The sequence below is a fragment of the Canis aureus genome, chromosome 9 (genome assembly GCF_053574225.1).
Source record: "Canis aureus isolate CA01 chromosome 9, VMU_Caureus_v.1.0, whole genome shotgun sequence".
In the NCBI taxonomy this organism is placed as follows: Eukaryota; Metazoa; Chordata; class Mammalia; order Carnivora; family Canidae; genus Canis; species Canis aureus.
Window position 1 is genome coordinate 68,577,901 of NC_135619.1, and position 25,822 is coordinate 68,603,722.

Below are 25,822 nucleotides of genomic sequence, written 5' to 3' on the forward strand. Positions count from 1 at the left end.
TTTTACGAGCACTAAACTAGTATCACTGAATAGACATCATTACTTTCTAAGAGTTAGGATGCTGAGGTGATTATTGTTATGAACTTTTGAATGTCCCCAAATTCATATGTTGAAGTACTACCCTCGTCCCCCCATTGCAGCCATGAGACTGTATTTGGAGATGGGGCCTCTAAGGAAGTAAGGTTAAATGGAGCCATAAGGGTGGGGCCATGATCCAGTAGGATATTCTTAAAAGAGACTCCAGAGAACTTATTCTCCCTCTCTCTTCCTCTCCCTCCCATCACCTCTCCCTGGGTCCCTCTCCCCACCATGTGAGCACAGTGAGAAAGCTGTCACCTATGAGTCAGGAAGAGTGTCCTTACCAGAAACTGGCCATGCTGGCACCTTAACTAACCTTGGACTTCCCAGCCTCCAGAACTGTGGGAGATAAATTTCTATTGTTTAAACTACCAATTCTGTGGTTTTTTTCTTATGGCAGCTCATGCTAAGATAATTACCAACTGTTTTTGTTTGTTCTAGCCAGATTAATTACAGAATTGAAAAGAACTAAATGGAAAAAAATAGAAAATAATTGAATGGAAATACCGGGCAAATCTAAGTTGTTTTTAAAGAATCAGAAACAACTTAATTCTTAAGTACCAATATGTGCCAGGCACGGTTCTGTGCTTTGGGCTTAGAATAATTTGAACAATACAGTCGGTTCATTTCTTCATAGAGCTTAGATTTTAGTGAGGATGACAGAATAAATTTTAAAAAATAGTGAGGAAGTTCTCGTTATGTGATAAAGATTTTAATGCAAGTAAACAGTTTAGATACGGTGGTCTGGGATGGCATCTGGGAGGCACTGACATCTGAGCTTCGAGAGGCTGAGAACAAGCCAGCCACGGGAAGGGCTAGGACAGCAGTGCAACGGGGGTGAAGCATGGAGGCTCTGAGGCAGCAAGGAGCTGAACATGGTTAAGGAAAAGAATAAAGGCCAGTAGGGTTGAAGCACAGCAAGGAAGGGGCAGAGTTTGAGAGGAGGTTAGAGGGAAAATCAAGAGCCAAGTCACGCAAGACTTTGTAAGCTAGTCAAGTTTGGCTTTATTCTAAGAGCAATAGGAAGTCATCAAACTGCATTTTATGGGAGCGTGATAAAATCTGAGTTACGTTTTCAAAGTCCAGCTGCTGTATGGGGGGATGAGTGGAAGGAAAGCACAAGCAGAAGCAGGGGAAGAACACCGAGGCTACCCCACGCTAGACAACACAGTGGCTGAGATGAGGGTGGTGGCAGAGGAGATGGAGAAGGGGGTGACTTCTGATGGATTTTGGAGGTGCAATTCACAGGAGTTGGCGATGGGTTGGCTACAGGTATCGAGAGATAGTTAGGAATCATAGGAAGGAATCGAGGAGACTGACTTGCCCTTTTGGCTTCAGTCTGGAATACTTTTTTGCCATTGACCTAAAGGCAGAGTCTAGAGGAGGCACAGGTTCGGGCTAGTTCTTTTCAATGTGCTATTGCTGTTCTTCCTTTCATGCAAATGGCAGGAGACACATTCTTCATAAATAAACATCTAAGGGGAATTTAAAAAGGTACAGTACTCATTAGATGAAAATGCTACTATTTTTACTCGAGTAACTCCTAGATCTAGTTAACCTTGGTTAAAAAAATTTTCCCCAAATTTTTATTTATATTCTAGTTAGTTAGCATACAGTGTAACATTGGCTTCAGGAACAGAATTCAGTGATTCATCACTTACATATAATACCCAGCACTCAACACAAATGCCCTCCCCTTAATGCCCATCACTCATTTAGCGCATCCCCCCCCCACCTCCCCTCCAGCAACCCTCTGTTCTCTAGAGTTGAGTCTCTAATGCTGGTTAAAAAGTTTTTAAACAGATGCATCATTAGTTGCCAAACAAATCACTGTAGTTTATTATCGGGATAAAAATCTCCATATTAACGTAGTATCTCTAATTAGCACCTCCTAAATGACACTGAAACACAATCTTGCTAGTTCCAATATATGAAGAGGTTCTGTTCTCAGAAACATTTCTGTGCATTTCTTAAATTTGAATGCACTGTGGACCTATGAAAGCCAGCTTAGGAATTCTCCCCACTACTCATGACACTGCTCCATAGAAAATGAAATCTGAATGACACTTAAGATACTGGTAGAAAAATGTCTTCCTCCGTCTTCACAGCCAGTAGAACACAGGCACTGTGGTAAGGAGGCGAGGGCTGCAGGGCTGGGGCAGCAGCTGGAGGGATGGGGCCGGGCTCTGAGGAGGAGCAAGGCAAAGCTAACAATAAGGGTCCTGTCTTAACCAGCTCTCGGGGTCATTGGCTTTATCTCCTGCTCCACCTTCCTCGGCTCAAGCTATATACTTAAGTGGATTCTAAATTCTGGGGATATGTGACCACCTGGCTTGTTACTCGCTCGTGAAGTTTGGGTTGGATTACGTTGTAGTTACAGGTGTACAGAAGCCCCCACACCTCTTAAATAAGATTTCATTTATTTATTTGAGATAGAGAGAGAGCACATGCACGATGAAGGGGGGGCGGGGAGGAGGCAGACTGAGAGGGAGCAGCCCACTCCCTGCTGAGCAGGGAGCCTGACCCCCCGGCTCCATCCCAGGACATGAATGGAAGACAGACGAGAAATGGACTGAGAGCCACCCAGGCACCCCAAGAAGTTCCTATTCTTTTTTTTTTTTAAAGATTTTATTTATTTTTTCATGAGACACACAGACAGGCAGAGACAGGCAGAGGGAGAAGCAGGCTCCCTGCGGGGAGCGTGACCTGTGACTCCATCCCTGGACTCTGGGATCACCCCAACCTCTGAAGCTGGTGCTAAACCGCGGAGCTACTGGGGGTGCCCACAAGTTCCTATTCTTAAATTTGTGACATACATCATCAGTGCCTCTGTGCATGGGCAAATTTTAAGACCGCAGCCTTAATTTTATTTTAGTGATTCCTCCTGGAGCTCAGATTTTCAGACTTTTAAGGACAGGTCTGCTCCTGGGCCCGCAACCCACACCATCTAGAGGACAAGAGGGTGAGGGAACCATGGAAGAGTGGAGCGTCTAGGGCCAGTCCGCCTCCCCATCAGCGCTGTTTGAGGAATGAGGGCCACGTACATAATTCAAAATTTTCTAGGGGCTACATTTTAAAAGGGAACAGATGAAGAAAACGTTACCTTTGAGGACATCCTTCATATATCCGAAAAATACGATTTCAGCGTGCAACGAATAGAGAATGTGTATTAGGGATCTCATCATTTTGTTCCTACCGAGGTCTCTGAAATCTCTTATTTTGGCACCTAGCGGTACATCGTAAAGTGCACCAGCCTCTTCTCAAGCGCCCAAAAGTCACCTGTGACAAAGGGCTACGGTATTAGGACAGACGCAGGTTTGGGTCCCGGGCGGCCTTCCCTGGGCCTTTAAGTCCCGGACCGCTGCTCCTCCTAGGTGTTCCGTGAACACGCGGTAGCATTTCCTGAGCTCAGACAAGTCCGAATCTACTTATTTGCACAATTTAGAGCTTTCTCCATCCCACCCCGTCATGAACCTTCTGCCTGACACTCTAGAACGTGTTCTAGTTCGTGGAGTGGGGGGGGAGGGGGGATGGATGGGGGAAGGAGGGGGGAGAGGGGAGGGGGGAGGGGAGAGGGAGGGGGAAGGAGGGGGAGGAGGAGAGGGGGAGGGGGAAGGAGGGGGAGGAGGAGAGGGGGAGGGGGAGGGATGGGCTGAGGAGGGGGGAGGGGAGGGGAAGGAGGGTGAGGGGGGAGGAGGGTGAGGGGGAGGAGGGGAGGGAGGGGAAGGAGGAGGGGGAGGGGAGGGGGGAGGGGAAGGAGGGTGAGGGGGGAGGAGGGTGAGGGGAAGGAGGAGGGGAGGGAGGGGAAGGAGGAGGGGGGAAGAGGAAGGATGGAGAGGAGAGGGATGGAGAAGGGGGAGGGAGGGTGAGGAGGGAGAGGGATGGAGAGGGAGGGGAGGGATGGGGGAGGAGGGGGAGAGGAAGGAGGGTGAGGGGGGGAGGAGGAGGAGGGGGGAGGGGGGAGGGGGGGAGAAGGGAGGAGGAGGGGGGAGAAGGGGGGAGGAGGGGGGAGGGGGGAGGGTCCGGGCCGGCCTCAGACGCCCTTCCTCCGGGTTTCGCCCCGGGTGCGGGGTACTCGCCTGGCGCCCCGCCCCCCCGCCCCCAAGCCTCGCGACAGCCCCGCGGTGCGCGCGGTGTCGGCGCCCCACTTACCGGAAGGCTGCGGCGCCCGGGCTGCCGGGGAGGCCAGCTCGCGTCCCGCCCCGCGGCCGTCACGGCGCAGCCCGCCCGTCGCCTCGCCCGAAGGCCGCCCGGGGGACCGCAGTCGCCGCGACCCCGGGGGCAGGGCTTCCCGTCACCTCGCCCGTCGGCCGAGCCCTCCGAGCGCCGCCGCGGACGCCGTTCGACGGGAAGCGCGGCCGCCGCGACCTCGGGCGGCGGGAACGGCGGCGCATTGTGAGGTGCCACGTCGCGCCCATCGGCGACAGGAGCGTCCCCGCTCGACGGCCGGCCGGCCGCCCGGAGCCTACCGCGCCGCTCGCACCCGACAGCCGACGCCCGCCACCCGCCGCGGAAGCGCGACGGCGCTGGGGCGGAAACGGCCGCGCCGCCGGCCGCCTCTCGAACTACGGTTCCCGTGAGGCTGCGCGGCGCCGGGCGGCCTTTGCGCAGGCGCGCGCTCGGCGTGCGTGGCGGCGTCAGCGGTTCTAGAACGTTGCTGTGGTAGCGCTCGGGCGCCATGTTAGGACGAAGGGGAAGGAGGAGAAGCGCTTAAAGCGGCGGGAGCGGTGCGGGAGTGGGGTTGGACCCAGGGCCGAGGCAGGCCCCCCCCCTCCCTCCCGCCTCAGTGGATCATGCCCAGGGCGGCAGCGGCGGCGGTTGCGGGGGGGAAGTGACTGGGCGGTGCCGGCGCAGGAGACGATGCCGTTGTAAGTGATGTGTATTCTGTTTTCTTTGGCACGCCGCGGGGCCTCGGGGGCGTCGGGGAGGGGGAGGGGAGGAGGGCGGGGGGGAGGGGGTGGCGCGAGGGCCGGGCCGCGGCCCCGCGGGGGACGCCGGCGGGAACCGGGCTCTTCCTGCTTCCTGGCCCGCTCGCCGCCGCGCTTCCCCCCCGCTTCCTGGCGGCGCGGCCGTCGGGCCGGGGGCCTTCCCCTTCCGGAAGGGCCGGGGCGACCTGGGCCCCGGGCGCCTCTTCCCCGCCCCGTCCGGGGACGGAAACCTGAAACAAAAAGAAAGAGGAGGAGGAGGAAACAATGCCCGGCGGCGGCGGCGGCGGCGGGGACGGGGACGGCGGGGACGGCGGGGACGGCAGGGACGGCAGGCCGCGGGGTCCGCGCGCGGGGTCCGGGCTCGCTCCCGGCGTCTCCCGGGCTCGTCGCGGCGTGTCTGCCTGGTCGGCCTCCGCCGCGCCCCTCGCTTCCTCTCGTTCCCGGGAAGCCCCGGGCGTGCTCCCGAGGCCACGCACCTCCGCGCCCGGGGCCGCGCGGGCTCCAGCTAACACCCCGGCTTAGAGCCAGGAGCCTCGCTGTTTGCACCGCCGCCGCCTCCCCGCGGTCCTCTCCTCCTCCCCGGGTCCTCGCCATCCTCCCCCCGGTCCTCCTCGGTCTCCCTCCCCTCCAGATCCTCCCCACGATCCTCGCCATCCCCCCCCCCCCCCCCCCCGGGTCCTCCGCATCCTCTCCTCCGGATCCTCCCCCACGGTTCTCCCCATCCTACCCCCCCCCCCGTTCTCTCCATCTTCCCCCCACCTGGTCCTCCCCATCTCCCCCCCCCTCGTCCTCCTCATTCTCGCCCCCCGGTCCTCTCCATCCTCGCCCCCCCGGTCCTCTCCATCTTCCCCCCACCTGGTCCTCCCCATCCTAGCCCCCCCGCCGTCCTCTCCATCCCCCCCCCCCCCCCCCCGCGCCCTCTCCTCCATCCTCCCCGGTCCCTCTTCCCCGGGTCCTCCGCGTCCTCCCCATCCTCCGTCCGGTCCCCCCGAGGCTTCCCCTCGCCCGCAGAGGGGCACCTGCCGGGGTGTCCCTCCGCCGCGCGTCGCGTCGGGTGTGTGCTCCCTGTTCTGCCCTGGGAGGATCCTCAACGCCTTTTGCCTCCTCCCTCCCTTCTCCACGAGTACTTTTAATTTCTCTGATTTGTAGGCTTAAAAGCTGGTCCGTCCTTTTTTGCCTTCTCCTCTCACGAGGTCTGCGTTTTATACTTTTTTTTTTTTTTTTTCCCTTGCAGCGTTTTAGAAAAGTTTTTCTTTTTCTGTGTTTCAAAGAGGGAGATGTAATCTGAGAACTCATTGTAAGGGACCGAAAGTAGATTATACAGCTTGTCTTCTCTTCTCTTTTCTTTTTTTCTTTTTCCCCCTCCCTGCGTATATCCAGCCGTGTAGAGGCCTCAATAGTGAGATTGCATTTCTTCCATTTTTGAAGATGCGAGTGTGAGTGTGCTCCTTCCTTTTGAGACGAGGGGCCGAATTTTCTTCTTTGTAGTCCCAAAATAGTCCCAAAACTATGTAATCGACACTCGAAGTTTTACCTAAATGCAAAGTAAAGGTTTTATGACGTCTAGACACCTAATATAGCAGCACCTCAGGTTTACCTGTTTTTTTTTTAATCGGAGTTCCATTTGCCAACATACAGCATAACACCCAGTGCTCATCCAGTCAAGTGCCCCCCTCAGTGCCCGTCACCCAGTCACCCCCACCCCCCGCCCACCTCCCCTTCCACCACCCCTAGTTGTTTCCCAGAGTTAGGAGTCTCTCATGTTCTGTCTCCCTTTCTGATATTTCCCACTCATTTTTTCTCCTTTCCCCTTTATTCCCTTTCACTATTTATTATATTCCCCAAATGAATGAGACCGTATTATATATATATGTATATGTATACTATTTATAATGTATATATATATATATAATGTTCTTCTCCGATTGGAGGGTATTATGCTGAGTGAAATAAGTCAGTCGGGTTACCTGTTTTTTGAGTAGAGACCATTTGTTTTTCGCAAGTATCGCTGATTATAGTTTTACAGTTTTACTTGTATGACTGTGTACCTGTGTGTGTGTGTGTGTGTGTCTCTTTACAGGTGAGACTCTAACTTTGACACAAGCTTTTGATACGTTTCTCTTTACAGTATTTTTTAAAAAAAGGATTTCATGCTCCTCAACCACTCCTGTCATTTTCGAGAGACCTATCAACATATTTCTGTAAATGAGAATTTGTTTTAATTATGCAGACCTAAAATCTTAGAATCTGCAATCCCTGTTAATTGATTCATTCATCCTTTTATGACTGGTGGAGACAGACACTAGGAGTACTGATTTTTATGGCATTTTTCAGTTCAGCGCAATTAAATGTTTTTAGTGATGCCATGTGACTTCTTTGTGTTAGCTCACATTTTATTGCTCTGCTTGAAAAACAACTTTGTGATGATCATCTCAGTATTACAAATTGATCAGTGATAGGAAATGTTCACCTTAAGAGGTTTTAATTAGAAATAACGTGATTGTATCTTTTTCTCTACAAAATAAAAATACTTTTATGCCTACTGTTTCCCAGTTTTCTTTGAGGAAGGGAGATGTACATTTTCCTTAAAGACCTCAGAGCATAAATTTTTTTGGAAGTTCAAATGTATAAAATGGAAGAGTTCAGACAGCAGATTCACACATGGATAATTGGCTTTCCAGTGTGTTTCTTGAAATGTGAACAATATGCCCACTTTTTTCATTAGCTATCTCTCATTTTTAACCCTAATATTCTTAGATAAACTTCAAAAATGCCAGGCTGCCTAGTTAAATAGGCCTTTTTCCTCATTAATTGGCTTTCTTTGTTTTTCATGTTCTGGTGTCACATTGTCTTTCATTTTGTTTCTTTGAAGTTTTGAATTGTGTTTTCTAGGCTTACCATTGTTTTGATTTTCACTTGCATTTTAGTTTGCTTGTCCTGTTAAATCTAGGTGGGAGGGACTGTGGCATAGACCATAGCTGAGCTGTTAGGATGGTTAAATAAAAATAGATTATTGAAGTTTAGGTCGTTACAACATTGTGAACAAGTGTTCATGTTTTGTGTAAAAGTTATACGTAATAGCATATATAATTTTGAAAGACTGGTATGATTTAAGAGCCATAGTGATGAAGCTTCCAGAAATTTTGGTAGTCTTTAGGATCCATTAATACAGGTGCTGTTGTAGCTACTGTTGACATTCACAGTCAGATAATTCTTTGAAGGGGGCTGTTTTGTATGTTGTAAGGTAAATTTAACAGCAGGAGCCCCGGCCCCCATCTCTCCAGTAGTGATAACCAAAAAAATGTTTCCACATGTTGGCAGATGTACCCTGGCAAGATTCTCCTTGTTGAGAATCACTGCATTGATAGAGTATAACGCCTTTCTGGGAACTGTGTTCTGATTTCTGCCCTACCTTGTACTGGGTAGAGCCATTATTCGAATCAGTTCAGTTCTGGCTATCACAAGTGTAATAAAAAGATTTGGAGGAGAGTAATCATTGTCAGTGACCTATCATCCCTACCACATTCATAGAATGTTGTTGAAGTTATTGGAAGAGATATTTAGGAAGACTTGGGGAACAGAGGAGACAATAGCTTTACTCCCAAATACTTGGGGCTGTCAGAAAAAATTAGTTTCATGAAGTCATAACAGGTACAACTGAGACCTTTTGGTGGGTGGTAATGGGTACCAGTGATTCTCAGTGTGTCTGAGGAGTGGAGTGTCTGTCTCAGTGGAGGTGTCTGAGGTCCTTTTAGGGAGTACATAAAATTCAAACTATGTTCATAATAGTGCTAAAATGTTACCTCTTTTTTTATTGACATTTTCATCAATGATGTGAAAATAGTAGTGGATAATGCTGTTCTTGTCTTAGGGAAAATTGAGGCAGAGGCACCATATTGGACTAATAGTCATTGTATTCATCACACACATATTTTAAAAAGTTCTCGTGGAAATAGTAAGACATGCTAATTTTAGTAAATTCTGACTGTCTTAAATAAGCCATGTTAAAATGGGAAGTACACATAAAGCTGTATGCTAAAAAGTAGAATGGTTGTTTTGAGAAAAGCACCTGATTGATTTGTGAGCTAATGTAGTGTTTCTCTCTTGGAGCTCTTTTATCTGGGGGAAAAAAAATGAGCTGTGGGTCTTGACACTTGGACCATTTAACATTTACTTGAAAGTGAAGTGAGCCTGTCTCTTTAAGGAAAACAGCTGACAACATTGGTGGCCAAATGATAAATTTGAACTTTAAGATAAATACTAGAATTTTGGAAAGCTTGTCTCTGTCACTGTGAGACTGACAGCTTCCTGGTAGTTAAAAAAAAAAAATGTTTCTGGTTAGGTTGATAGTGATATTAATGATCCATGTTTTTAAAAATACGTATTTTCTAATATGTCAACATTTGGAAAATAATCCTAATTTTGATGTAATAAAATCATACATTGGTAAAGGGCACATTTATTTATTTATTTTTTTCACGGCTGGTTCTTATTTTATTGGACTGGATTTCAGTGCTTCTGTGATGTAAACCAAACAAAAGATTAAATGTTTAGTCGAGGGGATGAAGCCACCCACAAATTTGGGCAAACTTAAGGTAATTGGAATCAGGGAAAAGTCTAAGGGGAAGGCCTTTTCCCTTGTTTCCTAACAGTTCTAAAAGATTTAATGATCAGTTTTATGGAAAAATTCGAAATGTCCAGATGTCCTTTAGGCAGGAGAAACAGGCAAGACCGGAGGACGTAGGCAGTAGGGGCAGACGGACTGCAGCACGGACGGCTGGGCTGGAGAAGCCGCTTTCCCGTTGGTTGGTCCGTGGGTTGAGGATGCTTTCCTCAGACAAGAAAAGGCACATTTAAAGTGCAGTGTAGACCTATGAATTTTTTTTTAGAATTTTATTTTTGAGTAATTTGTACACCCAACGTGGGGCTCGAACCCACAGCCCTGAGATTAAGAGTTACAGGCTCTACCTGCAAAGTACCCCTACATCGGTGGATTTTAGTGCACTTATGTAAGGGATTTATTGATGTGATTTCATCTTTGATACTGTAATTAACCTTTAATCAGTTACTACTTGTGGAGTTTTGGGGTAGTATCAAAAGAATATCCACAACTATTTGAAAAGGCTATTGAAATAGTGTGACACCAGGTTTTCTTCATATATGTCTACCAAAACAACTTGTCAAAAGGATTGAATGCAGAAGCAGACAGGAATATAGCTGTCTTTGATTAAGCTATAATTAAGGAGATTAGCAATAATGTAAGACGGTGAGATTAGTGTCACTAAATTTTTTGTTTTGGAGAAAAGTTTTTAAAAATTATTTATGTTAACATGTAACAGATTTCTTGGTACTTAACTACATAAACACTTAAAAATTGGTCTCCATTATAATTCCAGTGCAGTAAATGTTGGCAGACATAATCCATATAAGCAAAAGATCCTTGGGGCCCTCAATAAGTCTTAAGAGTTGTAAAAGGAGTCTGTGACCAAAAAGTTTGAGAACTTGAGAATTGCTGCCATATAGGAACAGCTAAGTGCTGCCTCAAGCTGCTATTTCCAGTGGTGGTGTCATTGTAGCATTTCTGGGTGGTTTTTGGACAGTTGGGAGGGATGGACACACATGTGGTTTAAATTTTTTTGTTGTTGTAGATGCAGAACTGGATAACCTTTAGGGACGGTAACAGTGATTTTGGGTTTCAGATTTTAGGATTTAGAGATTGTGTAATGAATTACTTGGTGCCAAATAAATGTTGGCTGTGGTTTTGGAATGTAGTGTTTTACCTTAAATCTGTTGTCAGTTCATGTGTTTAGATGGAGAAGTTAGAAGATAAGGTATTGGAATTGAATACATTTATGAGCCTATTCAGTTCCTATTCCTATTCCCTAGTCACCCCCATCCCCTACCCTCACCCCTCCCAGGTGAAAGCATTCTGGCCAGAATGAAGCCATTTGGATTCCTATTTTTTCATATTTTGGTGGGGTGGGAGGCATCTTTTTTTTTTTTTTTCTGTATGTTCATTGCTCTGATTATTCAGCAGCTTTTTTTTTTTTTTCAGCAGCTTTTAAATATTGCATATTCTCAGTTTATGATTCACAAAACAGCATTGGAGGAGGTATTAGTTCCCTTTAAGTTGGTTAAATGGAGGCTTGAAGTAGTTACATGTCCAGTGTCTTAAGGGTGCTTTAGTTGTAGATAGGGGTTTACTTAATTCCACGGTGGGTTCTATGTTCCGTTCTCATTCCAGTACTATACGGTCTCCTGTGGGCTTTGTTGGGAACTGTGTTTGATCAGCTCAGTTGGAATCCGTTTAAAAGTCTTAGGTAGAATTAATTTTCAAGATCACATTTCTTGTGTGTAGAATATTTGAATCTCAAGATTTTTTTTTTTTTTTTTTTTTTTTTTTTACTGGTGACATGTATTATATACATGAAGGGTATGTAAAGTATAAAACACTACTAAACCTAAGATCTTAGAATGTATTTTTAGTTTTATTTATTTAAAGCCACGTACAGGTTTACTACTCTACATACTCCCACTTTGTGACCACCGCGTTCTGTGGATTGTGTTATTTTTTAATCTTTGGGTTGTAGGTCTGCAGAATTAGGATTTAGAGATTCACATTTGTGGAAATTTAAGGATTTGGGAAGGAAAAAAGTAGGGATTTTGTTAGATATCTTATTTGTCTATCTCTTCTGTCACAGAATTGTCTTTCAAATTTATATTCCTTCTGTGTTTTGTCCAGAAATCAGCTTCTTGAATTTTATGATGGCTTTTATAGTTTTTGGGTTGTTTCAGAATAGGGTTCCTGTCATTTTGGTCATCAAAAACATCTTGCATTTCGTGGAGTTAGTGTGTTTTGATACTATAACAACATATTTTTGACTATTAATACTTTTCTAATATATCTTTATAATTTTTCAGGTTCTCTATTTTATTTAGATTTTCTTCATTTTCAAGTTGTACTTGGCAAACTGATGCTTGAGTATTGTAGTCTGGCTGGTTGTTGTTTTACTTCTCCCAGCCCCTTGGGGAGAGTGGGCAAGGGGGCAGTTGGAAATGGCCTTAGGAAGGAAGAATAACTTAGCCATTATTATAACTGAGAAATAAGTACTTTTTCTCTGCATAATCAGCCTTGCATTTCCAAAGTTTCGCCCTGAGATTCATTAGACTTTAGTCCCATCGAGCATAAATTATTACTGGGCCCTCTGCCTCTGCCTATTAAAACACTGGCTGATTGACCTGGAATACGTTTTTTTTTTTTTTTTTAAAGATTTATTTATTTATTTATTCATTCATTCATTCATTCATTCATTCAGAGAGAGAGAGAGGCAGAGACACAGGCAGAGGGAGAAGCAGGCTCCATGCAGGGAGCCCGACGTGGGACTCAATCCCGGGTCTCCAGGATCACACCCCGGGCTGCAGGCGGCGCTAAACCGCTGTGCCACCGGGGCTGCCCCTGGAATACGTTTTTTAAGAATATAGTGAGGTCGTAAATATGTTTGGTACCACTTACACAGAATACATGGAGGGTGAATTAGTGATTCTTTGTAAAATTTCTTGGTGATCAAATACATTGTCTTGGTTATTGGCTTGACTAAGCTACTAGTAAAATTAAAAAGTTCTATGTTAAACTTCTTGTAAAAGAGATTGTATTATTTGAGTTAAGAATTATTATTGACTGTACATTTAGGTACTTTAGAAAAAGATCTCTTATTCCTCTTCTATCCAGTATCCTTTCTTTCCTGCTTAATCCCAGTGGGCACATTATGTTTAGGGTTAAAGCCTCTTTACGGCAAATTATATTGCGGTGAATTGTTACATTAGTTTTTTGATTTGTCTGATTGCTTCCAACGAAGACTGTCCAGCAAGTGATGCTTCAATTTTAACTTGACTAAAACTGGGAAGAAATGATAAGTGTTTTCTGTTGGCTAGTAGCTATTAATTTTAAGGCAGTTGACTTTGTTGATACCCTAGGGGACAACATATTCCACATGTCCAATATGAGGAGGCAGGGATTCATCGATAGTTGGGATGCACAGTCATTAAACATTAACTATTTGGGAAAACTCCATTGGTGATTTGTTGTTCTTTCCTTTCCTGTGTTAATCATCTGTCTGGATGATGCTCTCCCTCCCACCCCCATCAAAGCCATTTGGAGTGCACACCTCCTTAAGGATATTTTTTGGGATAGCCTTGGTTCTTTGTTTCTGTAGTATTTATTTTAAGCTTTTATGTTACACTAACTTGTTTTAAGGATCTGAATCCTAGACCGAATCTAAGATTGTCACTGAGAGCAGAGACTGTCTTTTTATTCCTGAGTTTAGTGTTGTCTTTCGTACATATTTAGGAGTTCAGTAAATTTCAGCCTAATAAATGCTATACTTTCTGGCAAAATGAAGTTAAATGAGAAAAAGGTGCTTCAAGAAAAGAATGGATTTCTCCATGCAATACTATAATTAGAAATAGTAAATGCAAAGCAAACTGTGCTTTATTTATTGCTCCAGGAAACTGCTAAGGCATCAGGATTATCAAACTTCATCAATCCAGTTTTTCTAAAAGATTTTATTTATTTTTTTTATGAGAGACAGAGAGAGAGGCAGAGACATAGACAGAGGGAGAAGCAGGCTCCCTGCAGGGAGCCGGATGCGTACTCTATTCCAGTACCCTGGGATCATGAACTGAGCCTAAGGCAGCTGCTCAACTGCTGAGCCACCCAGGTGTCCGAGAAATCCATTTTTAAAGTCTTGTTTATTTCTTTTTACAATGATGTGTTTTGAGTAGCATAAACTGATTTTTAAAAATTTAATAATCAAAACGCTAATTATTTTAAATTGAACATTTATTTTGTGTCCCTTGCTGCCAGGGACTAATTTTAGGGTGTTATTTTTGCCTCCTTGCTACCACTTAGTTTAATGGTGAATGGTAGAATTAGATGATTTTGACCTTTTGTATGACATCATTTATTTAAAATAATTTAACAAGTTGAAATAAACCTTTATAAAGTGCAAAGTGAAAATATCTTAGTTCTTTTTGGTGTGCTTTTATGTATCTATAGCCAATTTTTTTTTCAAATATATAAAATTACGTATCAGGAAAGATGTTATAGACACTTCAGCATAGAGATTAGATGCCTCGGTTCTTAATCTGGCCCAATGAATTTAGGCAAGCCGTTGTTTCTCTACGTTCTTCATCTTTAACATGGAGACAGTTAATAGTAGAGTTGTTAAGAACAATTGGGAATATTGTAAAGTACTTGACATGTTGTCTGGAATATGTTGAGGTTTCAGTGAATACTATTATCATAATTATATTCCAGGGCTTTTTTTCAGCTGATAATGTTTGTAGGCATCTTTCCATGCTACTCACATATAATAATCACCTCATTCTTTTTATATGGCATGGTATTATGTTGTTAGAATGTACTGTAATTAACCAGTCCTCTATTATATTAGTGGATATTTAGGTGGTTTCCAGTTAGTATATTGTATACAGTGCTCCAGTGAACAACCTTGGGCATCTTTTTGTGTTATTCCTATGAGAACGGTCAAATTCCACAACCTCGGAGTCACAGAGGTACTTACTCCACCCCCTCAAAGAGGATAATTCTGAGATAATAGGCATTACTTATTTCAAGTTTATTGTTGGATTTTGGGCCTGTATTTGACCTGTCTTATCTATTGTACCCCTATCCTACAGTGGCTGGAAATTTGGATTTTTGTGTTACAGTTCATATATTGGAACTGTATTGTGAATTAAAAAATGCTTCCCTAACTTCGGGTCCTTTGGTTTGAATCTTGTGTCCTAGTATTTCTGTAAGATAGATTTTTTTTTTTTTAAGATTTTATTTATTTATTCATGAGAGACACACAGAGAGAGAGAGGGGCAGAGACACAGGCAGAGGGAGAAGCAGGCTCCATGCAGGGAGCCTGACATGGGACTTGATCCCCGGTCTCCAGGATCACCCCCTGGACTGAAGGCGGTCTAAACCGCTGAGCCACCCAGGCTGCCCTGTAAGATAGATTACTAGAGATGAAGTTGCTCTACATAAACTTTTAAAATTGATACATGCATTTTTAATTTTAATGAATATTGTCAGATTGCTTTTATGTTCATTTCCATTGTGCTGGATAAGAGTGCTCATTTTCTTACACTATTACCAATATTGTATGTTTATATCTTTCATTTTTAATAGATGTATATCAACTTTGTTTTTCTGTAATCTGACAGAAAAATAGTTGTCCTCGTTTCCTTGCCTAATGTGCAGTGGAACTTTTTTTCGTTGATTTAAGAACTCTATGCATTGAGACTATTTGTCTTTTGGGATAGATTGCATGTATTTTTTCTCGCTTATCGTTTGTTTTAACTTTGCTTATATTTTTGTTGTATAAAAGCTAAAATCTTTTTATGTAGGTAAATCTTGTGTATGGCTTTTGAGTTTTGTGTGTCTTGCTTAAATGTGGTTCTAAAATAGTGTTAATTTTTTAATATTTTGAAATATTTCTAGTTCTTTAATATGGCATCTAGAATCTAGATTTTAAAATGGATAACCAAACCCATTTGAGTGTTCTTATTTTCCTCAGTGACTTGAAATGGTTATTAGCATAATGTATCCAGAGATTGATCATACTTTGTATATATAGCCACTAAACTACAGTTAACAAATCCTAGGAACTTATATTAATTAGCGCTATCATTACCGTACCAGAGTGGTTCTTGACATTTCAAGTATACCTATTAAGTTAGATGCTTAAACTTTTGAAGTAAATATATAGCTGAAATAAGCAACCTACAGTCATGCACTAATTTCACAAAAATGTACTACTCTAAGTACCTAAATGTTTATCCTAAGTGAGTTGTGTTACCCTACAGCCTAGCATCGGGAAAGGACTTTTCCTTTGAGTATTGGATTAAAACTGTGCTTGGAAACTACTCTTTAGTGTTAATAGATATGATATAGTTTTTAAATTCCTGGTTTGCCATCCAGTGTAAAGAAGAGATTTAGTAAAGTCTAATATAAGTCCCTAGAGGTACAACTTCTGGATAATACTATAACTAGTGACAGAAGTGAAACCAGAGTGATATGTAACGAGTAGCTGTGAAATCAAGTCTGCATTCTTTCTATTTTATCAGATGGCTTCTGAGTTAAGAGCAAACTTATAGAAAAAAAGAATTTTGAATTCCAATACCAGAAATCATGGAAGTTTTTAAGGAAGCTGTTTTAGGAAGATATGCTTGGTAGGAGTGTGGATGGTGGACTGGCATGGCAAGGGAGAAAGAAGAATGGGAACAAGGTGCCAAGAGTCAAAGCTAGTGTAGTCGGAATGGAATTGTTACAGAGTGTTAAAACTTAGAAAAAGAAAGAAAGGGAAAAATGGGCACATGTCCTGTGTAAGCTTTGCTTTGATGAAAATATTTTATTTATTTGAGAGAATGTGAGAGCACGAGCAGAGGGGAGGGGCAGAGGGTGATAGAGAAGCAGACTGGGCTCAATCTCAGGACTCCGAGGTCATGACCTGAGCCCAAGGCAGATGCTTAACTGACTGAGCTAGCCAGACACCCCTGATGAAAGTGTTTTAAATATTGCAAAGAAAATATCCAGGCAGCCCTGGTGGCCCAGCTGGTTTAGCGCCACCTTCAGCTCAGGGCGTGATCCTGGAGACCTGGGATCCAGTCCCACGTTAGGCTCCCTGCATGGAGCCTGCTTCTCCGAGAACTCTGCCTGTGTCTCTGCCTCTCTCTCTCTGCCTCTCATGAATAAATAAATAAAACCTTAAAAAAAAATCCCATTTTCTAAGGCAGAGAAAAATTCTGCAAATACTTAACACTGTTCCCACCTGCCTCCGCCCTAGGCTCCACTCTCCTGCTCACCAAAACAGGTGGAATGGGGAAGTAATGTTTTGCCCTCTCTTTTGATTTTGAGAGGGAGCAAAGTACATATATGTACTATAAGTGTAGGTATGTATTTATATCTCACTCTGATCCAGAAAAGATTAAGACAGAATGCTTTAGTCACATGTTAAAACCCAGCAAAATGTTTTGCATAAAAGGTTGAGTGAAAAGGAAAAAGGATAGAAATACAAAACAGCAAGAAATTAGGGTACAAGTTCTTACAGACAGTGATACTTGTATTGTTGTAGAGAACTTGTCGGATGGCCCGTTTCACTCTGAGAATTCAGAGTATCCTAAAAGTAAAGATAAATCCTATTTGTGAGATGAAAATAAGCTGCTCAGAAAAAGCACAAGTGTTCTTCATAGTAAAAACCTGAAAGACATTTTAATGAATCACAAATACTGTATGTAGTTCTGTATCTAGTCTGGTTTTTGTTTCATGTAATTGTAGAGTTTTATTTTAAATATGGACTAATATCTGAAGAAAACTAAATGCTGGTAAAAATGTCTATAGAAATGATCTCTAATGTGTTTGAGAATGGGAGGAATAACTTTGCATTGTTAGGATTGATGGCTGTCTGGTGTATTGTTCCAGGAGAAGGTCTGTAAAGCAGAATCCTTTAAATTACCCACTATTGGAGTATGTATTTTTGTTTTGTTAGAAACAAATCAGCAAATAAAAGATCTTTAAGTTGTTTTATCACTCTACTTGATTTCTAATATTAGAATTGAATGGAAAACTTGACTTTCTCCATTTGAAGTACTGTCATGGTTAATGTTTCTACTTGGGACATTTTGGATATTCAAAGCATATGTCAGCCTGGAATTTCTAGTCCAGCTTCTTAAGATTAAGCCATTTTTTATTGGCTTTTTATTTTGTAATTTTCAGAACATGTATTTCTTTTTTTCCCTTTGATTTTGATTTATTTTTATTCTCTTAGATGTGTTCTTGAATCCGTGTATGTTCTTTTTTTAATTTTTTTTAATTTTTAAAAGATTTTATTTATTTACTCTTGAGAGACAGAGAGAGAGAGAGGCAGAGACGCAGGCAGAGAGAGAAGCAGGCTCCATGCAGGGAGCCTGACGTGGGACTTGATTCCAGGTCTCCAGGATCGCACCCTGGACTGAAGGCTGCGCTAAACCGCTGAGCCACCCGGGCTGCCCCTGAATCGGTATATATTCTATATGTGTATGTGAATTAGATATATGCTCTATCTATATAGATATATGTGTGTAGATATATGCTATATATGTTCTTTCCTGAATTAGATGGGACAAATAAATGTGATTTTAATTTAGATGATGTGACTATATTTTGAATAAAGTAAATAGAAAGCTATAATTTGCATCTGATTTGTTTCCCTATCAAAATGTTAGTGTGGAAACTCATAAAAATCAACATATTTTTCAAATTAGGGTGAGCAGATTTGATGTGAATTTAGAAACATTAGTTTGTATCCTAATATTCTGGTGTTATTTTTGAAGTAGATAGGGCCTTTCCAAGCATTGTTTTTTGTGTGACAATGAAAAACTTGAATATTTGAGAAAGAAAAAAATGGGGAAGATAAGTGAGCCTTAACTTCACAGAGAGTGGGTATTCATATTTTGATGACCCAACTCAACTGATAATGGATTTCCCCATCAGAAAAGGAACAAATGCAGAGAAACATACTACTTGCTCAAAACAAAACAAAACAAACAATCCAGTTGAGGTTTATTACCTGAAGTTACGAAAATGTGAATTCATTTCACACTGGACTTGAAATCTCTCCTTGTTTGAACGAAGTCTGACTAGAGTGAGCTTGCACTTGTTTTCATTTCTGGCTTTACTCAATGTTAAAATACTTTATTGAAGTATTCGTAATCCTGTGTGATAGTCACGAAGGGTTCTAGTTTACTTGGAGAAACTTCTATGAAGCAATGAAAAATACGAGAGAAAAATCACTTTGGGATATGTAGTAAGTGTACTCTTCCGTTTAGTACCTAATTTATCTGAAATTAGAGTATGAAGGAGAATTCTCAAATGGTTAGGCAGTTTTGAGGGCTACATTTCTGAGGTCAGTTTTATGGAACCTGACGATAACTATGTGTTTATTGACAAGAATCTGAACTAGCCAAGACATGAATGCCTTTACACTTAGGTTAATTTGTATATTTTAATCATGGGAGATGCTACATGAATTTGAAAAATAGGACATTAATGTAAGATATATGTGGTCTGAGGCAGTGATTGGTGGTCATGTGGATCCCCAGCTCTGTGAATTAACATAGCATTTATATAGCTTTGCAGTTCAGGTTATAGGAGTAGGAGAAAGGATCTGACATGAATTAATTGCTGTAACAGATAATATATCTGACTTACATTTATTTAGTAAATGTTATTATAAACCTGGATTAAAATTGAGACCGTGCATAACTGGATCAGGAAACACTGACTAGATAATAAATGGACCAATGGCTAACTTAGAAACAAGCAGTATAGGCTTCCTAGCATTCTTAGTTCTGTGTTGATATCAGAAGACAAAATATAGAACACTGTCCAGCAGTTACAGTACAAACCAGAACCCAACTGATAGTTATTAAATGCATAATGGGACTTCCTGCGTAGGATTCTTGGATTTGGCACATTATTGCTTAAGTTGATTATTACACTTCATTTTTTCCCTTTTCAGTGTAAAAAAAAAAAACATACTTAGAACTTGGAAAGAAAAATAGGGGTGTGTATGTATGTATATACATTCGATGTATGTAATTCAACAAAAAAATGACTAGTCAATTTAATATCCTAAAGCATTTCAAGCATGCCATGCCTTTTTAAATCATTACAGATTTAAAATACTGATTGTAAAAATCTAGATTTTCTCTTAAAATGGGAAAAAAACACTATTGGAGTACAAATCTCTCCAGAAATGTGTATTAAGCTTAGTATGAATATAGTGCCCCCCATTCTGCAATTGATCTTTGTTATTTTACAAATTTTATTCACTATGAGTCAGATTACTAAATTCTATTTGTGGAGAGTCTCTTATATTGGTTAAATAGTGTTTTTGTAGTGTGTTTATCATTGCTTTAGAAATAACAGTATAACAGATTTTGGCTCCTTTTCAAGAACTAAAGTTTCTCAGAAGTTCACTATGTTCTAGATTGTGTTTTCTCTACCAGTATATTTGATCTGGATTCTTACAGCTAATTTAGATATTTAGGTCATGGCAAAATTAAAATACTTGGAAGAGAAATGGAGTTTTCTTTTTGGTCACTTGCCTTTAGTTGGTTAATTTTTGTTGTAAGATGCCTTTTAAAAGCAGTCATTTTAGGTATGTCAGGAAACCAACTGTGTAGAAATGCATTTTATTTACTAAAGCCGTTTTTCTAGTCAAACAGCTTGTTTCAGATTGTAGAAATCCTTTGGCAGTAATTTTATCTAATTTTGTTTGTAGTCCAGTTACAACGCAGGGATCACAACAAACTCAGCCGCCCCAGAAGCACTATGGCATTACCTCTCCTATCAGCTTAGCAGCCCCCAAGGAGACTGACTGCCTGCTTACACAAAAACTAATTGAGACTCTGAAGCCCTTTGGGGTTTTTGAAGAGGAAGAGGAACTGCAGCGCAGGTGAATACACAGATACATATTTTTCTTTTAATTTATAATTTTTTATCAGTGTAATAAACTAATTTTGAGACATTGTCTACTCAGAATTATTCTCTGAAATCTTTTTCAGACAAGAATGATGCTTAGAAAAAAACCTTTTTTTCTACATAGAATTCTATTCCCAAAAAAGGGGTTTTGATGCTTTTTTTGCTTATTAAAGTACAGAATTGTCAATAGGGGAATGCTTACTCAGCCAAAGGAATGCCTTATCCAGTTTAACAGTGCCTACATACAGTTAACTACTATGTGCTTACTTTCTGATAACTTAAAAACTGGTTAAAATTTAGGGAGCAACCTATTGAGAACTGATTTTCATTTTTAATTAGTAATGAAACCACTTGATACTTGATTGATATTTGCTCTATCAACAGGATTTTAATTTTGGGAAAATTAAATAACCTGGTAAAAGAGTGGATACGAGAAATCAGTGAAAGCAAGGTAAGATGACTTATTTGTATATGAAATAATTTGCCAACTGAATACCAGCAGTCTTAAGTAAGCTCTTCCTTTTTGAGTGGGTTTAGAGTCTTGAACGCAAAGTCCGTTGTAGACTATTGATAACAGGACTTCTATTTTGAATGAGTGTGGAACCTTATGTGGGGCTGGATCCTGGGACCCCGAGATCATGACTGGAGCTGAGATCAAGAGTTGGCCACTCAGCTGACTGTGCCACCCAGGAGCCCCACGAATGAAATGTTAAAAAGGAAATTTTCTTTGAGATGAGCAGCAGATGTCCAGATTGAAGTATTTGGTACTCATTTATCGAATCTAGTGTTTCCTTAACCTTCTATAGGAAATACAACTTCATTTTAATGGCATTTTTAAAATGTTTAAAACAATAGTCAAGTAGACAAAGCCAGAACTTAGATTTATTCAATATGAAAAGTGAATACTGCCTCATCAGTGGTCTTGTTTCGGGTACTTAGTAAGTTTCTTTAACCAGTAATTCTTGATACAATTCTTCCTGCTGGCTTTACTGAGCATAAGAATTTGTGTTTGGATGAATGAAATTAATGCTCATTCCTGTTTACATTTATTGGTGTCCTTTTCTTTATAGCGTAACTGCAAGTAGTAAGTTGGTTAGGGAAGGGAATGACATTAGGCTTCATAAGTTTTGATCCTTTGTGTCTGCATTTTGTAGAGAATTTCTTCCTCAGCTACTTAGTTTTAAGACTTGATACAGGATTTCTTGATGTTGACACTGTTGATATTTTGGGATCAGATAAGTCTTTTTTTCGGGTGCTATGCTGTGTATTGTAAGATGTTAAGCAAAACACAACCCTGGCCCCTTTTTCCTAGATAGACTCTGTCTGCCCCCTGTGTCTCCAAATTATGACCAAAAATATCTCCAGACACTGCCCTATATTCCTGGAGGAGTGGAATCATCCCTGGTTGAAAACCAGTGATTTAATATACAGTTCCAATTAATTTTTACAGTATTTGGGGGAGAAGTTACATAAAATTTGAATTTTACTGGGATCCCTGGGTGGCGCAGCGGTTTAGCGCCTGCCTTTGGCCCAGGGCGCGATCCTGGAGACCCGGGATCGAATCCCACATCGGGCTCCCGGTGCATGGAGCCTGCTTCTCCCTCTGCCTGTGTCTCTGCCTCTCTCTCTCTCTCTGTGACTATCATAAAAAAAAAAAAAAAAAAAAAAAAAATTAAATAAAAAGCAGGCACTTAAAAATGCTAAAGGAAAACTGTACCTGGCATAAAAATCATATCCCTTCACTGGAAAGTAAATAACATTAGGCCTTGAGAAGATCAGCCTTTTAAAAAAAAAAAAAAAAAAAAATTTGAATTTTACTTCAGTTGTCTCATTTGTTGTCTAACAGTCTGAGACTTAAAAAAAGATTTTTGCAATTTAAAATATTTTGTTATGACCTGAATTAAAGAATCTTAATTTATAGGTTACAGTTATTGAGATGGCTGTAAAACATACTAATGTCTAAAAGTGTCTAATACAACAGCCATTAATAACATGTGGCTAATTTCAGCTTAACTGAACTAAAATTCATATCCGTTCCTCAGCCAGCCTAGCTATGTTTCACTGTAATAGGTGTGTGTGTGTGTGTGTGTGTGTGTGTGTATTTTTATTTATTTACTCATTTATTTCATACTGTAGTGGCTATTATATTGGATAGTTTGTTAGAGCACGCTTATCCAAAAGACTGTTTTACTAGAGAAGTCTGTAGATCATTGTTTTCAGGTTGTTTCTTTTTAACTCCCGGTGTAGGCCTATTTCAGCAACATCTTATTGTCTTAATTTAAATAACCAGGCCAACTTTGTAAGTGAGGTTTTTAGATTTCTAAATGTAGGAAGACAAATGTTTTTTATGTATATAGATATGGTCCTTTTTCTATAAGTGATGATTAAATAGGCCCTTAAAAAAACAAGAGGAGTCCCTGAATCATTACAATTTATTTTTAAGGTTTTGGGAGTATGAAGTAACACTTTGATTTATGTTACTTGGGGGAGGTGAGGAGTGATTGGTATTTTGATACTGAATAAGACTTTACTGAGGAATTAGAAAGTGAAGAGAAACATTGACCAAGCACACATTAAAATTGTTTTTTGTTTGGACAGGTATCATCCTAATCACCAGTGGCATTAAGTACTCACCATAGTACTTTACAGTAGTACCAGGGTCAGGAAGATGATTTTTAAATGCTTTCCTTTCTCCTTTTTTTTGGTGTTTGTACTCTAAGACACTATCAGTAAGTTTTAGTTCGGTTCGAAGTCATCCCACCAAAACCTTTTGGAATCTAAACTATTATGTAGCAGTATTGGCCTTAAAGTCACTTTTGATATGGTAAAATTACATCTAATGTAGTATGGAATATTCAGTATAATCTTAATGTAATTTTTTAAGCAATCAGAATATGTTTTTGTTATATTTTAACATTCATGATATGTGCAGCATCTTGGTCACGAATAAAATCTGCTTGTAACATTGCTTGTATGGAACCACATGTTCTCCCGTACACTAGACCTCTTTTATAGCATACACTAGACCTCTTTTATAGCAGTTTCCAGGAATGCGGCAAAATTCTAAAATGGTATGGGTCACTAGAAATTGCTTGAATTTCAAAGTTGGTTGATATATGAAGACCTGGTATTTGGTAGAGCTTATGGAGTTTGTTTACCTTTCATAAGTTTGCACTGAATTCTTTTTTTTTTTATTATTATTATACAATGCTACTTGAAATAGTTTCTTTTGTGCTCCACTGACAAAATACCCATATTTTGTTTAAACAGAATCTTCCGCAATCTGTAATTGAAAATGTTGGAGGAAAAATTTTTACATTTGGATCTTACAGATTAGGAGTACATACAAAAGGTAAATACTGTTTTAATTATTTTGGAGGAATAGTTTTTTTAGTTCCTAAAAATCGTAATGACACGTTCATTGAAATTACTTGTGGTGTATCATACAGCTTAGGTTTGCATGGAAGGTAGAGTACTTCAAGGAGCTTAAAATTGGTTAAGAAGATAAAAAAAAATGCCTTCTAAACCTTCACTGTCTAATACGGTATTAAGTAAATTAAACATCAGTTCTGTACAGCATAGGAAATATAGTCCATAGTATTGTAAGGATGTTATATAGTAAGAGGTGGTAACTACACTTAGAGTGGTGAGCAGAGCATAATGTATAGACTTGTGGAATCACTGTGTTTTACACCTGAGGCTCATGTAACATTGTATGTCAGCTATACTTTAATTTAAGTAGTAAATTCAGTTCCTCAATAGAAGTAGATACGTTTTCAGTGTCGATCAGTAATGTTAGCTAATGGCTACTGTGCTGCAGAGTGCAGAGAGAGAACTTTTTTCTCCATTGGAGAGTTCTTTTGGACAGGGCTACTTTCTGTATCATTTCCTCTCCCTGAAGAATATCAAGTCAGGAAATCAGAAAAAGTGAATGAAAGCTTTTTCTAAAGACCTGTGGATCTTCTTTTCCCCATCCTTGTTTTTTTTTTTTTTTTTTTTAAGTAGTTGTAAAATATAGTTGAGCAAAAACCAAACCACGACAGTGTCTGCAGCTGTTGGTGATCACTGTCCATATTTTCTGGCTTACACTTGTACTATTTTATGCAAATACATGGTGAAAATGTTATCATGGCAGAGAACATTTACTGGATTCTTTCTGGGCACTGAGCTGATAAGAAGCTTTTGGTCTTTATTATCTTATTTATTACTATCTTATTTATTACTCAGTTCTCTTATTCTAATGTAACAAAAAGATGTGTGAGACTTAAGAGAGGCAGTAGGCTTAAACAGTTTCTCCCAGCCATCTCTTGGCAGAACTAGGATTCTTCAACCATAAACCACCAGCTTCTATGTTAAAAGGCTCTGCCAGGATAGTGTTCTCTTTTTTCTGGCATCCTTCCTTCTCCCCATGTCCCACTGCTCTGTGCCAGCTGCAGTTAGTGCATTTATTCTTGATGTATTCTGTGCACTCTATGCCTTTCTCCCTTTCACGTACATGCTAAATATACAGGCTTCAGAGTAGTGCCTTAGCTCTTGGGTCTTCTAGGGAAACGACTGTGTTGACCTGATTCCACATTGATTCTTTTATGATCTCAGTTATTGATTTAAGTCATCTTTGTCATGTTCCCCCTAGGTGTACTCAGTGCTGGCCTCCTTTCAAGCACTAAATTAGTAACAAATATCTTACCATGGTCTGCCTCTTTGGATTTTTGCCAGTAATCCTTTTTTGGAGTTTATTCTGTAGGTCCCACTTAGGGGCCAGATAGAGGCCTGTGAGCACTACTTACATAATGTGTGGAAGAAAACGGTTTTTGTTTGGTTGATTTGGTTTGCTAATGAACATGGTCATAACCAATGACATCAAGATGTTGGGTGTATTCTTGAATAGTTCCCTCACTTTAACATAAAAGTCTCATCTGAGTCCCCTTTCTTTGACTCCCAGGTCACCTGGGCCACTACAAATATAGGATGCTGCAGGAAAAAAGATAGCTTAACAATTAGGATCATGTTTTTCCTCTACTGACCAGTAATGTTTTTTAAGGGGAAGGGCACATTTTTAGAGGCTCACCAGCATAATGTTAACAGATTCTCAACATCAAGTACTGCCATAATATGCAAAATAATTTTCTTGTAATAGTAATTAGTGGTTGATGGGCTTAATTTTTTTTAGGTGCCGATATTGATGCGTTGTGTGTTGCACCAAGACATGTTGATCGAAGTGACTTTTTCACCTCATTCTATGATAAGTTGAAATTACAGGAAGAAGTAAAAGATTTAAGAGTGCGTAAAT

At 41.0% G+C, this 25,822-nt stretch overlaps 2 protein-coding genes across 7 annotated transcripts in view; one reads left to right on the plus strand and one right to left on the minus strand.

Annotated features, from left to right (window-relative positions):
• Positions 1–1,059: 1,059 nt before the first annotated feature.
• Positions 1,060–4,758, minus strand: LOC144319956 (uncharacterized). Its single transcript, XM_077908425.1, has 2 exons — positions 4,231–4,758; positions 1,060–1,553 (listed from the first exon to the last, which is right to left on the minus strand). Exons 1-2 carry the CDS (start codon positions 4,756–4,758, stop codon positions 1,455–1,457), a joined length of 627 nt encoding a protein of 208 aa, XP_077764551.1. The 3' UTR covers positions 1,060–1,454.
• Positions 4,727–25,822, plus strand: part of PAPOLA (poly(A) polymerase alpha) — a 57,955-nt gene continuing 36,859 nt past the window's right edge. For 4 of the 6 annotated variants that reach the window (XM_077910509.1, XM_077910511.1, XM_077910513.1 and 1 more), the window contains exons 1-5: positions 4,728–4,946; positions 20,333–20,506; positions 20,917–20,983; positions 23,803–23,884; positions 25,703–25,812. In XM_077910509.1, the coding sequence (XP_077766635.1) occupies positions 4,939–4,946; positions 20,333–20,506; positions 20,917–20,983; positions 23,803–23,884; positions 25,703–25,812 (441 nt within the window). In that variant the 5' untranslated portion in view covers positions 4,728–4,938. Of the gene's footprint in view, positions 4,947–20,332; positions 20,507–20,916; positions 20,984–23,802; positions 23,885–25,702; positions 25,813–25,822 lie in introns of all 6 variants that reach the window. The other 2 variants (XM_077910512.1, XM_077910514.1) reach the window with 1 other exon arrangement.

Bases quoted from the DNA above. Each gene is read 5' to 3' on its own strand.
- LOC144319956 (XM_077908425.1), bottom strand. From the start codon at position 4,758: ATGGCGCCCGAGCGCTACCACAGCAACGTTCTAGAACCGCTGACGCCG. The intron at 1,554-4,230 runs GTAAGTGGGGCG...AATTCCCCTTAG, and splicing joins CCGGGCGCCGCAGCCTTCCG to ATGTTTATTTATGAAGAATG.